Source organism: Synchiropus splendidus, chromosome 1, assembly GCF_027744825.2.
Source record: "Synchiropus splendidus isolate RoL2022-P1 chromosome 1, RoL_Sspl_1.0, whole genome shotgun sequence".
Taxonomy (NCBI): domain Eukaryota; kingdom Metazoa; phylum Chordata; class Actinopteri; order Syngnathiformes; family Callionymidae; genus Synchiropus; species Synchiropus splendidus.
In genome coordinates, this window is record NC_071334.1 from 28,843,715 (window position 1) to 28,859,089 (window position 15,375).

General features: G+C 39.3%; 1 protein-coding gene across 1 annotated transcript; it reads left to right on the forward strand.

Annotated features, from left to right (window-relative positions):
• Nucleotides 1-3,505: 3,505 nt before the first annotated feature.
• sap30bp (SAP30 binding protein) lies at nt 3,506-14,427 on the forward strand. The gene is made up of 10 exons (XM_053854404.1): nt 3,506-3,620; nt 4,210-4,313; nt 4,713-4,757; nt 6,286-6,325; nt 9,777-9,865; nt 12,092-12,183; nt 12,262-12,374; nt 12,627-12,685; nt 13,866-13,953; nt 14,026-14,427. Exons 1-10 carry the CDS (start codon nt 3,527-3,529, stop codon nt 14,202-14,204), a joined length of 903 nt encoding a protein of 300 aa, XP_053710379.1. The 5' UTR covers nt 3,506-3,526; the 3' UTR covers nt 14,205-14,427.
• The last annotated feature ends 948 nt before the right edge of the window (nt 14,428-15,375 follow it).

Below are 15,375 nucleotides of genomic sequence, written 5' to 3' on the forward strand. Positions count from 1 at the left end.
AACACATCTTCCTTTAAGTCACGTTTAGACAGATACAAAATGTGTGATTAATTTGCCATTAATCATGAGTTAACTCAGCTTTAATTGAGATTAAAATTTTAATCTAGTAACAGCCATAAAAAGCTAAAATACTGCACCCTGTGATGGATCACAGTGTACTAATGTGAGACATGAAAGCACCTCTAAGGGCAACGTTATCATTTATGTCTAATGTTGTCAAGGAAACAATAAGAATATCAGACATCATCAGTCGTTGGCGGAAATGCCCGCTTGCGCCACATTTGTGTAACCACGAAAATCATTTACTGACAGGGCACATGCTCAGGGAGTCGTGCGAATGTTTAAAAGCAGAAAAATATTTCCCATGAAATAATTTTGTCATTAGTTTTTGATTCAGAAAAATAAATTTAAAATAAATAAAAAAACATTTATCTAAAACTACATTCTGTCTGTCCATGAATCTGTGGTGAGCATATGTTTCTATTATCTCAATTCTAATGTTTTTATTTCTGTTCAAACTCCACGATCATTTGAAGACTTTTTTTATCTGTCTTTATTTGGTTTATCAGTTCACACTAGATAAAAAGAGGACATGATGACATGAAAGCGACCTACTAACACAAACGTGGGTACTTGCTGTGTTTTAAGAAAACCAAAAAATTCAGACAAAATATTCCAGCCTTTAGTATCAGAAGTTCAAAGAAAATGAGATGTAATTTTAAAAAATGTGAAAATGCTGACTTTTGAGTTGAAATACAGAAGCAGAAACATAATACAAAGCTGAAGCAAACTTGAAAAGATGGAGCATATTCTATTTAAAATAATTCAGACAAACACAAAGCTCCTTTGTCTTCAGTAATAACCCATTGGAATCTGCAGATGAACTCAGTCACAATCAGACAAAAGCTGCAAACTGCATGAAATGTAACCAAGGACCACTAATAAAATCTGGATTGGACTTTGAACATATCTGGTGTGGGCAACAGAAATTAAAGGAGTAAGTTAGTAAGTTATTGTGACTTCTAAAATCAGAATGAAGCACAGAGAATGATGTATGATATTTAAAACAATATTTCAGTCAATGCAAACTTTATTGTCAATCCGAAACAATTGTATTTACTGTTTACTGTGTCTACATGTTAATATACTGTACATCTTCTCTCATTTTTCTCTGTTTAGGTACATTCCTCTTTATGGTCGTGCTCTCTTGTGTCCACTGCTGCTGCTGCCGAAAGCAGAAGTACCAAGTCTCTAATCTGTCTACTGCCTGAGGACCATGGCACGGAAATCTCCACTGTCTCCCTCAGAACGTCGCATGGCTGGTCGTCGAAAACTGGGCCTTTCAAAGAGACTCATTGTTGATACTCACTAACGGGAGAAAGGCTGCTGTCAAACATATTCCCAGAACTGGAATTTCATTATGAAGTGGGGACCAGAACAACCAGAATTAAAATGTGTCTACATCCCTCTCATTATAAATCATTACAGACGAAAACAATGAAACTCTGTTCTCCTGGAGAACAAACAACTTCATGTTGGTTGAGTAGTCATGGGTGATATCACAGCTGTTGTCTTTGCTTTTTTTTAAGGAAATATGAAGGGAAAAACAGCATGAAGTATGAAGTATCATTTGTAGAACTTTTACTTTTCAAGATATTAGCTTATTTTAACTTGCTGAGCATCGACTATTTTTGTACCTTTTTCATCTCAAAATATGATAATTACTGAACGTTGAAGTATTTTTGCACCTTGTTAATAAGATGGAACATTTTTCAAGAACTTGTATTGTTGATATAAAAATTATAAAAATATCTGTATTCTTCTTTTCTTCTTTTTAATGTCTCTCAGTAGAGTGATGTATGAACACTCTTCCTTGGAAAGAGCATAGAACCATACACACATTTTATCAGCTTTATCTTTTGCCTGCAGCTGTCATTATTTTGGGTAAATATTAACCAGAGCTGCTGTGTACTTTGCCCATCCCCCAACAACCCAGTCGTCTCATATCACAAGCTACAGTTGGTTTCTGAAGTGCGATTTCAGACTTGAAATGAATGGATCAGCCCACGTGAGGACCAAAGTGGTTGCTTTTCTCATTTGTCAGAACCCAGGCTACACAGCTGCACTGTTTAAAAGCACCGAGCTGCGGGAGGATTTACCAGCTGGCCATGGCTATTGAGAGGTGAGTTTCTGACAAAAGCTTCGGCAGTCAGCGATTTTCTGTTGCACTCGGTCATATTTTTTTTTAACAATAGATGTCCCAAACATGTCAATCTCTTGAATGTGCGGTGGGGTTGGTTTGGAACTTTATTGAATTGGTTTATGTATCAATTTGCTTTAAAAGGCACTTTCATTTTATCTTAAAGTATGTGCATCAAACTTTACAAGAGAACTTTGATAAATATATCTTTCAAATTCGTTTTGCCAATTCTTTTAAATTGAAATGTACTACTTTTAACGATTAATATTGATTACTTTTATAATAACCAAAATGAAGGAAAAAATAGAATATATGTGAAATGCACATAAATTAACCCGATATTATTGACTTTTTTTCTGTTCATGTGAGCATTTTGTGAAGGATATACTTTGATCTTACTGTCTGGTGTTTTTCAAACCCCAATGAAATAAATGCCACTTGAGTGTTCATGTACAGTATTGTGTTAGTCTTCATTTTTATAATCTAAAAGTTTATTCTCAACTATATGTACAAGCTTTTTTTTTTTTTTTAATGTGACACTTACAGAGCAGCCTTGGTGTCATTGTCCATCTATGTTCAGTTTATCAGAGCAGCGTGAGCCTGGTGGGACCCCAGAAGACTGGATGGAATGGTTTCTGCATCGCCTGCATCAGGAGCCGTGGGCCCTTGGTGGAGTGGTGGTCATCGGAGCTTTTGTGTTGGGAACTTTGTCTCTGGTGGTCTTCGCTCTATTGTACGGCTGCTGCTGCAGTCCTAAGGAAAGAAGACGAGAGATGAAGCAAAGGATGACCAAGGCTGGTGTTATTTAGATTCTCAAACTTGTCACTTGAGTACATGCTTATGTATATATATATGAAGAAATTGTTTTTTTTTGTTGTGCTAAATGTGACAATCACTTGTTGCTATGAATTATAATAGTTCTAAAACTGCAATACTTTCTCTTTTTCATTTCTGCCTTCACTCATTTGTCATTTTGAGCCAGAAATCATTGCATTGTTGCCAATTGTTACCATTTGTTACCAATGGTTATTGTTGTCGGTAATGTCTTGTAAAAGATATAAAAGGCATTATTTACTGTAAAATGAATTAAATGTCTATTTCTAAAATGGCTACAGAATCAACATACATTCCATCAATAAAGATTCTTACATAAATATGAAACAACAACGACAACACAGGAGAATAACAAGTGAAAAGCGAATAGTTTTCTTCAAAATAAAATGTGAAAGAACAACTACATCTCCCAGAGGCGCGAGTTTTACCTCGGAACTTCTCAATGACGCCATTTCCTCCGCGACGCGTGTTTGTAGTTGCGACACAACGAAGATGGCGGGCAGCAAAAAGAGTGCCCTGCTTTCGTCTTTAGCCGACTATGGAAACGATTCGGAACCCGATTCCGACTCGGAACCGGAGGAGACAGGTAATCTGTACCGTAAATATTGCCGGAAATATTTTAATATTTACGCCAAATGAACAAAATGAATAATTCCCCCCGGTGCTTTCACTAAAACTTGCAGTTTCTGCTAAAGTTAGCATGTAGCTACTTGTATCCAGGTTGATAAATGAAGGTCGTCAATTCCAGCGAAGTTAGTTATATCTGTATTTCGTCACGAATAAGGTTAAAGTATATCTTGTAAATGATAACATTAACATTCATGAGCACGTGCAATATATATTTATTTACATATCAACTATGTTTTCATGTGTCAATGTAGTGGTGGACACAATATGCTGTGTAGGAGTGCATGCAATGCGTTTTGACTCATGATCATTAAAGAATTTAAATGATGTCCCAAAAGCGTTTACATTTTCTGAATAGTCATTTTGTATTGCAAGATCAGGGATGAAAAGCCCTATTTTATTGTCAATTCCGAAAGTAGAGACAGAAAGTTATCGTAACGTAAAATGTTGGTTTAAAATATTTCATTTATATTATATATTCACTGTATACACTGTGTATTCACATATAATCGTACTGACTAGCTTTTCTGGATATGCTTTTTCACCAGAAGGTCAAGTTGGCGGTCTTGTCCACGACTATGGCGAGGAAGAGCTTAACAGAACGGCAGAGGTTGAAGACAAGGTCTCTGAAGACAGCATTGAGAGCAACTCGGTCAGTATATATATATTTTTTTTAAATCAGCAGAGAAGTTTATTTTATTTTTATTGGAGTTGTGCTTAGTTGTTTATTTCAATAAGAAAGTGCTGCTGGTATGTGGTATTGACTCAGATTTTTTTTTTACTGCAGCAACATCCTGGTCATTTTTACATATTTTGATCAACCATAGAACCATCACCATTGCTCAGGTCCTTGTATGTATAACACACCAGTAGTACCCAAAGGGTTTTTTTTTGAAGGTGGAGCAAGTAGGCCTAATGGGCAACATTTTAGAAACTGGTTAAACAAAAGCACCTTCAGCACCTTTTCTCGGCACTCCTATCTGGTTCCCAGCCTGGATTCCTCACCCTTCAGCCCAGCAGTTTTAACCCCCTGCATTTTTTGTTTTCATAGGAGATGGACGAGACTGACGAGGGCAGGGACGAAGATGAAGTTGAGGTATTTGGAAGCATCCACCCAATGCTCTGGGATGGAAGTGGAAGCAATCTTGATAACCATTGATAATGTATCAAACTATTTAAAACGTCCAAGTTAAAAAGTTGGTTGGAATTTGTCTGGCGCTATGAGAACCGTGTTCACTAGATGGTGCTGTTGATCTTTGTACTCCCAAGATCAGTTAGTCCGGGGGAGAGAATCAGTGAATCAACGTTGCTCTATTATTACTCAAGATTAAGACCCTAATATTGATGGTCAATGTTCTATTCATTTTTGTGAGCTTGATAAAAAGCTAGAAATGTGCTCATGCTTTACTATACGAGTATCACACACGAGGCAGCTGGACCCTGGTTGATCTGCACAGCTCTACTACAACAGAGATACCCTTTCAACAATTTGCTCTGGGATCTTATTTTCATTTTTTGATATGACAAGGCCCATTTACACTATGTGTTTACACACCAATCTTGTAACTCTTGAAGTCAGCTGCAGTTTCTGGCTGTAAAATGTACCTGTTTGGCAGATGGTGATAGTTATAGTGGATTGTTGTGAATAGGCACAGGTTGATTCATGCAGTTTCACTGGGTTGTTTCATTAGGACTAGGATTTAAATTTAAACAATATTTTAGCAAATAAAATATATTACCAAATTTGTATCCATTGTATTATCCAGCCCAATACACATCATTGGGGTATCTTCGGTGACCCATAATGTTTTCATGTTCAAATTTTATGGAGAAATAATGACTAGGTGTGAGATTTGATGAAAAACACTGAAACATGGGTGATTTGTTTTAAGATTTACTTCAAAGAATTCTGAGCAATATCAGAAATGTCAATTTCTTTTACAAGTGGAAGTCTCTGATGAAAATTTCATTTGCTTCCTTTGTGTTTTGGTTTACTAAAATGTCATCGCTAGTATTTGTGACATACACCTCAAACTGACAAATATTTTCCTGAAAACTTCACTTTTCTTAAACCGGTTTTCAATTGTCTCTGAACTATGCTCCTTCACTTCTATGTGGTCTGGCTGAAACACATGCCAACAAGATGGCAAGGTGCTGTGGCCTCAAGCCACATTTCAGTTTGCTTTTCATGGGTTTCTAATTCTAAGTCTTCAAATCTGCCTTCCTGGACAATTCTTTTCTTCTGGTTGTGCGGTTGCTTGGTGACGAAGTGATGCCTGTGAATAACAACATTGTCCTTTTGTGCTAATCGTGTGTTTATGCCCACCATGCTGGCACACAAAGCTGCATATTTTCTACACTGCCAGGACAAAGAATTAACTGAAATCTGCTCAGTGGCACGATTGGTCTACTTTTTTTGAGTTGACCAATTTGGTGTATGTCAACTGGACTTGATTTTTAGAGTTTGGAAACTGTTGGGATCAGGGCCAGCTTGTTCTCACATGGAGTTTATTTGCCAAAACCATGCTTTGTCTCTACCTCCACGTTGTTTCTTGTCATCAGTGGAGAACTAAATTCCCCATGTTTCTCCTTTCCCCGTCCCTCTCTACTCTTCTCTTTTTCAGATCCCTGAAGCAGAAACAAAGGATCCAAATGAACTTGTTGGTGAGTAGTAGTAGTAGTAGTAGTAGTAGTAGTAGCACCATCATTTCTCTGAGTCTAACTTTTCATGCATGTCTTTTAAATTATATGTTGAAATAATTTCTCGAATGCACTGATGCGACTTTTATCGCCCCGATACGTGGGTTTTGGGTATCTACCGAAACCAGTGTGAAAGTATGTAAATGTAATGTATGAAAACACTGGTCATGCTTTGGTTAAAAGGCTAAAATGACCTAATAGGAATTATACATTTGATATACATTTTATTTAAACAAAGTGTTAACCAAATTGCCAGTTGGCTTCCCAGATCGTCCTTTTTTCACCAATACCCGATCCTGCTTTAAGAGACTGCATCGCATTGTATCTGTACATTAATTAAAATTACATTTTAATAGTTAATAAAGCTGCAGCCAGACTGTACAACTTCATGCTCAATTCAGATTTTTTTGCCAGGTCATTCACGTTTCCTATAAAACTTGTATGTGTCTCAAGTGTGAACTCTTAGCGCCCCAAAAGTGTCCCGATTACATAGCGACGTAGCAAGTGTGCTCAGTGTTATCAGTAAATAAACACTGCCAGTGATGAACCGTATCTGGCAATTTTTCATGCACAACACATTTGTTTTGAAGGCGAAGAAACTTGACGCCGCAGACAGCCAAGTGAAAGGGATTGTATGCGTGGTAGATGGGTCAGACAGTCCAAATAAACTTTATTTGTACCATTCAGAGAGTGCACTGCACATCCAGTAGAGAATCTGTATTAAACAGTCTGATCCCACAGTGCTGGTGATTAAAAAAGTCCCCTCGTCGCGCTTCAAGCTGCATGATAATACGCCGTTTCGAAGAAGAACGCAAGTTTAGGAGCATTCTGGCTAAACTGGATAAAATCACAAAGCCTTCATAGCTTTGATATTCATTACTTCTGAGATACCGGTGTTTTTTTCATGTTTAATCATTAAAAGGAAGTTTCAATCAATAATGAAAAGATTCATCACAAGGCACCAAGCAACACACCCTTTGCCGTAGCAGCACGCTCTTTGCTCATTAACACTGTTTAGCTGTTGGGGTTCTAAAAGCCTGTGCTTGTCCAGTGAGTCATAAGGGATTGCTTCAAGGTGCAAATGTCTATCAAGGGGAACAGGAAATGAGTGTTGCAGGGAGTGGTATACATCATCTATGTTTTCACATTTGGTGCATGTGATTCCCAATGTCCTTGATGTTTGCTGAAATTACGAAATGCCACACCTTGGCCAGTACCTCGGCCAATTTAAGGTTGGACCGTTGAAACAGCGGCAGATGGCGTGTAGAGAGATCGTTCTAACTGGCAGGTGTGTTTTGATTGGTGACCTGTGGCCATTTGTGTTCTGGAGGAAGTGGAACTTTTTTTATTAATCTATAGTTGCTTTTATTGAAATGTCTTCCTGGGGCACAATCACGTTTATTAATTGTATTTCTTATTGGGTGTTTCATTGGCCAAGTTCTTATTTCTTAACTGTTATGTATTTTTGCTTACTTTTACAAAAGTAGTTTTTGTACAGTTAACACTCCATGCCACTACTGTAGCCAGCAGAGTGAAGCTGATGATGATCATGGCCATGAGTGTTTTGTTGTGTCTCGGTGATTCAGTTCCATATATTTGCTGCGGCTTTTCTCTTTCCTCAATGTCACCAAGCATTTGCTAAATGGCCACTTATGGCCACTTCAAGACGTCTCCCTGTTTGGCCCATAAAGTTAGCTACTTTGTCAGAGGCTCTCAGTATGGACTGCTATCAGACTGTTCAAAGGGAGGAAGTTGTCACACGTATCCTAATATACTTTGCTTCTTTGCAGCTTCCAAACAAATACTTGTCTTATGCACATGCATGACTGTGCAAGCTCACGTGTACAGTAATATGTTTTACACTTGGAAACAATGACTCTTGATTGGATTAGCAGACTTAAAACCTGAAATCCATGCTCAATGTGTAATTGTCTGCGACAGTGAGACATGCTGCAAAAATCGCATTGTGCATGCCTCATCAGGTTTTTATCACCTTGTTTTGGTGATGATGAGGTGGTTAAACCTTCTGCATGCTTTGGCACATGAGACCTCATGCACCACCGAGCAACAGAGAAGGCTTATATTCATGCTCGATGTGTGCGGTGGACCAGAACCATAGTAACTATACTGCACAGGGGGAGGCACTTCCATGGAGGAGGAGGAGATAAGCATGTTTAGGGAATCTGCTTGCTGTCTGTTGATAATTATGCGAGATCAAAACTTTTAATATGCAGATTAGTGACATCAATGGCAGGGTATTAATCAAGAGTTGGTGGTTTTGTTAACATATGTTATTAATTATGAGACTTACTAGTCCAGATGTTGGTGATTACAGTCCGACAGTCCGGTCATGAATGTGCTTGTATTGTTCTCATACTTCTGTTATGAACTTAAGGTATCAAAGCAAATATACTATATAGGATAGCTGTGGTGTTTCCTTTTCTGTTTGCTCATCTTCTATGCTGTCTATTCAACATTTATGCGCAGACGTGATAAAATGTAGTCCAAATGTATCAGTTTCACCATTTATGCAGCCATGCAGGCCATAACCCGTTGGTAACACCCTTGATATTAAAACAAAAGAAATTCCAATTGTCATCCAGCTGACGTGCGCTGAATGATTGCGCTGCTTGAAGACGATCAGGTCGATTCATGCTGTTACTCGTTTTGAAGTGAGCAGGACGTCTTGTGCGCACTCAGCACTGCCAGCACTTAGTCAGAGAGTGATCAACTGTGCTGCATGACGGTAAAGACTGTCTGATAGGAATAAAGAGTGACATTCAAGAATGTCTGGCCCCAAGACAAGGAAAAAAGAGGGATAAAGCTGAGCAAAAACCAAGGGATGAGCAAAAAAAAGGAGACCTAAGGTGCATCCCTTCTTCTGACAAGTCCGAACAACAGCCACTCCTTAACTTGGAGGAATATTTGACATGTAATATTCTCTTTAAAATCCATGTCCTGTGCTTAGTCTGTAAATGTTTTGTTACTGCTACTGTTATTTAGAAGCTTCTGGTGCACTGCACTTTGCTTTGTGACATATTTTTTTACATAGATTTTGTTTATGCATGTCAATTGGCTCATAATATCAGGGCAGAGGTGATGCCAATATAATTATACACCAGAGTTGCTGCTGAAGTGTATCATTTGCTCTCCAATTAAGACATAGTGACAGTCTAACCTTGTGAGTCTGAGACACAAAAACTACCCCTTGTTGTCCAACTTTGACTCACAGTAGCCCCTTTCTTGTGTACTTCTTAAGTTTTTTTTCTCTCCTTTTAGAGAAACTTTTCTGCTGTTTGTGTAGCAGGTATCCTTGTTGGCTCGTGGTCAGCGTGTGCCGGCACGTTGCAGCCTTGAGCATCGAGGGAAAGTGATAACATGTCAAAGGCTCATGTTTTTTTTTCTACCTCTTCAGCTCTCTTCTCAGAGAAAGTGCGGAACATGTCTCCAGATCAGATCAAAATCCCTCCTGAGCCGCCTGGGCGCTGCTCCACCCAGCTACAGGTAAAGATGCCCCATTTATGTTACAACACAAACCAACTCCTCTATTAAATAACTCCATTCTTAAAAAGAGTCAGTGCGATAGAACATGGGGGCTTTTCTGAGATTATTATGGTCTTTTGCTTGAGAATTTTCCGCAGCGTGAGTGGCTCATTCAAGATCAGAGTATCGGTTACCACTAGCACTTCTTTGTTCCTCTGCCAGACAGTCTTCACTTACTCTTTGGCAGACGGAAGGTGTCATGTGAAGACCTTTTTTTTTTTCAAATGTAAGTCTGGTATTTAAATGCTGAAAGCTATGGATGCCATACAAACCTGTATATCCAATGTGATTCCTTAACCTGCATGAAAGTCCTTATCACTTGTGCAGTACTCACCTTCCTTATAATTAGGTTTCATGTATTTTATCACCATGAAAGTGAAAACAAAACCATACTGTGAAGGAAGATAGTTTTCAAAATATATTCGACACAGAGGCTCTTTACTGTAGTGAGTTTGTTTGACTACAATTGACCAATGTTTGGTCTATTTGAGATGTGTAACTCAGTCTCGGCCTTCTCTGTTGGCTTAACATAAGAAGAAATCATAGTTATTATTAGGATGAAATACATACAAGTATTCTTTATATTGCATATGCTCTTCATGCCATGTTATGCCTGTTACAGTGATGTTTTCTGGTCAGAGTTTTTATCCAATCCCAATCTTAGTAGTAGTCATAAACATATGATTGTAGCTTGGCTACTCTGTGTTAGCTGTTAGTTACTTTGACGTATTCACCAAATGATGAGCCTGATTGCAGGGAAAGGCTTTTTCTGCTCTGGGCTGGTTATGATGTGTCTGGGCTTATGTGTACTTCACATGTGAGAAGGTTAATAAGTGTCATTAAAACATAAAGTGGGAAGGGACGACAAAATCATCGACAGATTTGTGATGATCTGTCTACACACTGGGTAAAAAGCTTCCCCCAGGTCAGGAATATATTCAGGTGGCTTCATGAATCCTGAGGCCCGCCCTTGTAATGAAGGCAACAATGTGTTATTTCAGTTTCGCACCAGCCACTCTACCTTCCTGCCCTCAACCCAAGTGACTTCTGTTCTGCTTAAGCGGAGGCAGGTCTGGACACTGTGCTGATGAGTCAACACCTCAGCACTTTATGACTCTCTTACATTTTAGCTAATGACTCACCCGGACTAGAACTGCCTCGAAGTCCTTGCCGCTTGGATTTAGTAGCTGAACGCCCCATTAGTAAATCCACTTTCTCCCCTGGACCAGCTCCTCTCTGTGAACTCCTTCCAGCTGTTTTCACCAAACATCTTTCATAACAGAGCATATCACATGTCAACCTTCTTTTCACTGCTTTGGCTCTTGGTAGTAATTTTGGTACTTTGGTACTAAATTATTCATGCTAATGAAAAAGTAATTTATTTCCCTCCTATTTCATTTTTTAAAATGAAATAGGAGGGAAAGAACTAACCAACATAGTCACATCTTATAAAAAACTTCTCACCACATTTTGCTCAATTAAAAGGTCACGTTTCTAAACAACTTACAATACTATTCAATTGTTTTACCATTCATGTACTTTCTTGCCCTTTTTTTTCTTTACAACATGACAAACAGACGTGTTGATGTGTTCGTCGACCTGCACGTCATATGCCGACTAATCCTTAAGATAATGGGTTGCTAGGCGTCCGTTTTTCTTTTTTTTTTTTCAAAAGCAAAGGTCAACTCCTAATTACTAGGGATGGTTATCATTATCAGCCAGGATCAGTATATGACCGGGATGAAATGAAATGATCAGTATCAGATCTCTTTCAAGAACCAATGTGAGCCCAAATATCCAAGTTGCATTGACCTATTGAGTACAAATTCACCTCAGACGTAGAACAGAAGAGTTAAGTACAATCAAAAACACATTGTTGAATCACTGGAATGTTTCTGGATACAGCAAAGTCTGCTTCGGATGGAGAGCAAATATGCGTGTCTTTGTCCCAGTGTGACCCGAGGAACACCTGTAAACGTGGGTCCTGCTGTAATAACCATGTATCAAATATGGCAGCACCCTATTTTTACCGCTGTCTCACTCTTGTTCATTCTCCTCCCCATCACCGGCTGTAGTTTAGACCACTGTGGTTAACAAGTATTTGAAAACTTGACATTTATAGGATTCTGCTGATGCTGCGATTCCCTGTGGATTCTGAGTCCATCTGATTGACCTTTTTTCCAACAGGAGAAGATACACAAGCTGTATGAGCGGAAGCTCCATGGAGACTTTGACACAAACAGCCATATCCAGAAAAAGAAAGAATTTAGGAACCCAAGGTATGGTGCCAGTTGTTTTACAGGACTCCAGTTTGTTCGACTTGTATCTCATGTGTTTGATCTCCTGGTTTATTCCAGTATTTACGAGAAGCTGATTCAGTTCTGCAGCATCGATGAACTTGGAACTAATTACCCAAAAGACATGTTTGACCCTCACGGCTGGTCAGAGGACTCATACTATGAGGGACTTGGTGAGAGACTTGAAGAATTTTTATGTTATGTTATATATGAAATGCCAGTGAAGCCCTCAAACATCTTCTTGTATTTTTGCTTGTCCAATATACATGCAACCAGCTCACCATCTCTATTTGCCCTTAGAAAATATCTCTCAGGTGTCATAAGTTAGGTACTTATGGGCAGAGATTGTCATACTGATGTCAGAATGAATATGGTGTTGTGTTTTTTTTTTCATTAAATGTGATAGCTGCGTGGTGTGTTTGCAGCCAAAGCTCAGAAGGTGGAGATGGACAAGCTGGAGAAAGCCAAGAAGGAGCGCACCAAGGTAGGGACAAGAGAGAAAACTGCAAAGTTATTTGTGTGTTTGCATAAGAGACAGGTCTCCACCAGCTGACTGCATGTCTGCTTTACAGCCTTTTCCACTCACAAGTCATTTTTGCCAAGTCTTGCCTTCATAACTTGTTCCAGAACCGTTTCATAGCTGAACACATGCCAACACGTCTCTTCACAAAAAATGCTGAACTGCAGGCAAAAAAGGAACGCTTGTCCGTCCAGTGGTATTTGCGAGCTCGGCCGCTCCTTGGTGTGAGCATTTACTGAGTGCGACATCATTCCGGAAAGCTTTTTTTGTTGAATAGTGGACTTGATCAAACATGTTAAACCATCTCCAGTTGATTATGTGCTCTGCAGTCCAAAACTGAAATTCTTTAAGTCAATAAAGAAACCTCATCCATAGTACAGTATTTGATTCCAATTGACCGGTCTCATACATCTGGGTGTATGAGATGTATGACTGGTCTCGTACACTCCATAACCCATACATTAAATATGACAATGCTGTCTGAGCAATAGTTCAATGTCAAGTGTGTTCCTCTAGCTCTATTGTCTGTTTTGTTCTACTCCACGTGATTTTGATGCCTTTATAGAGTTTTTCTTATCGTCTCGGGGGGGAGGTTTTTATGTCGAAACTTTTGCAGAGGTGATCGCATGCCACATCATCTGAATTTTGAACATTTCATACCACCTGCTCATTTAAGTGAGTCACACTGTGCATCTGTTAATGTGAATGTAAGAAATCTAAACGCCAAAAACTGGAGTGCAGGACTTTTTTTTTCTCGTCCCTCCTTTTAAGAATTGTGATGTACATCGTTGTTTCTGGTCAATGTAATATTTTTGTTTGCCATGTTGCTCTTGTTTTATTGTGCACATCTTTGACAATAACATGGCTCATCTCACTGTGTGAAGCAGAGGGGAATCTGTTACAAATGAAAAATGTTATTAGAAAAGTGAAGGACAAGAGGAAAACTAAAACCCATGAACCTGTTGGATGGAGTCCTTCAACGATGCTAATATATTACATAGAATAAGTAAGAAGAAAGTTAAGTGTTTTAGTATTTTCGATATGAACCGTCATGCTTCAACTCTAAGGCAAGAAACATTAGGTAACATTTTTGCAGTTTAAATGTTAAGGACTGCTTCCTAAAAATGATTTCTTTATTTTCTAGATTGAGTTTGTCACGGGCACCAAAAAAGGCACCATCGCCTCAAGCACAGCAGCCTCCAACACCAACAACACCACCACCACATCTACAGGTATAAAAATGACACACAGCTGCCCTCACGCTCAGTGAAGTTCCTAAACCTCTCATTTTGACTGTCCCTCAGACGCCCAAAAGAGAAAGAGCAAGTGGGATTCCGCCATCCCAGTCACGCTGGCACAGCCCACCCTCATCACCACCTCGGGCTCCTTACCTGCTGTCGTCTCTGTGACGACCACAGCCAGCGGCACCAAGACCACAGTCATCTCAGCAGTGGGAACCATTGTCAAGAAAGCGAAGCAGTGAATCATGGACACGCTGCAGCATGACACTCGCCCTCTGACATTAAAGAAGAAGCTGGACGTAATGATGGAAATGCAAAGCATAGTCATGTTGGAAACACCTGTAAAGTCGCAGTGAAATAATTTATTTCTCTAAAATGTTCAGTTTTTACTCTTTGTTATCCACAATTGACCAACTTTGTTCTTTTATACCTGTACATATGTATTACTGAATAAATAGATCCGAGTTTGCCTTTTTATTGCGTCTCTTTGCGGTTCATGAGTGATATAAGCTTTTTCTTGTGGCCGTCCGAACCCCCTTTTCACAGGGCGCTTGGCTAACCCGGAATGAGTTTAACCAGAGAGTATTGCCCCCAGCTTTTGTGAGAATGGCGAACAAACACTCATTTTCTGACCAATGTTCAGAGGGTGTTAGCATCTGCCTGCCATTCAAAATGGCACTGCTGGATTTTGACGTTGGTCGCTTAATAGGCTCTTTCAGATACATGACTGGGGTGTCCCGATAGCACAGCAATGCCATTGGCTTCTGTAATTCTTACAAATTATTCCTCTTCTTGAAGGGTCGAAAGTGCTTGGCTGCTTCAGTCTCACTCTTTTCTTCCTTGATTGAGTCCACATGCTCTCCAGGTGAACTTTTCTCTTCTCCACACTCATCTTCACAGCTGACTTCTATTGCTATCAGGTCTGTGCACTTCAGACGAGTCAGCTGGGCAACATTTCACATGGTGAGCAGAGAAAATTCCTTAGGCTTGTCCGAGAACAACCAGTACACTAAGTGGAGAAAATGATGAGATGGATGATGAGTCCAGGATGGAGATTTCATTGTTCAAGTCAACATTGTTGTTGTCTATTTCGTAATGACATTTAATTCCCTGTGTTGTGTTGCCAGACTTTGTGGAGAGACCAAGCGGCAGACCCACGTCCTAAGAGTCCAAAAATTTCAGATTTAGATTTTTCCTTTTTTTTCTTTTTTTAAAAGAGGGATAATGCCTCACTTCAAGCCTTGACCTCTTCAATTATGAGCCGACTTGAATTCTTCACCATTGACTCCCACTCTCATCCCCACAACACAAACCTTGTCCTGTTTGAGATGTTGCCGGCTGCAGATTGATAGGAGGAGGGAGTCTGAATGAAACCACTGATCCAGAATGTGCAGTTTTTGTCATGTAGATTGA

What these genes read in the sequence shown, in the direction of transcription:
- sap30bp (XM_053854404.1), top strand. Translation starts at nt 3,527, where the DNA reads ATGGCGGGCAGCAAAAAGAGTGCCCTGCTTTCGTCTTTAGCCGACTAT. An exon ending in GGATCCAAATGAACTTGTTG is followed by an intron (nt 6,326 to 9,776) that starts GTGAGTAGTAGT and finishes CTACCTCTTCAG; the next exon opens with CTCTCTTCTCAGAGAAAGTG. An exon ending in GCTGCTCCACCCAGCTACAG is followed by an intron (nt 9,866 to 12,091) that starts GTAAAGATGCCC and finishes TTTTTCCAACAG; the next exon opens with GAGAAGATACACAAGCTGTA.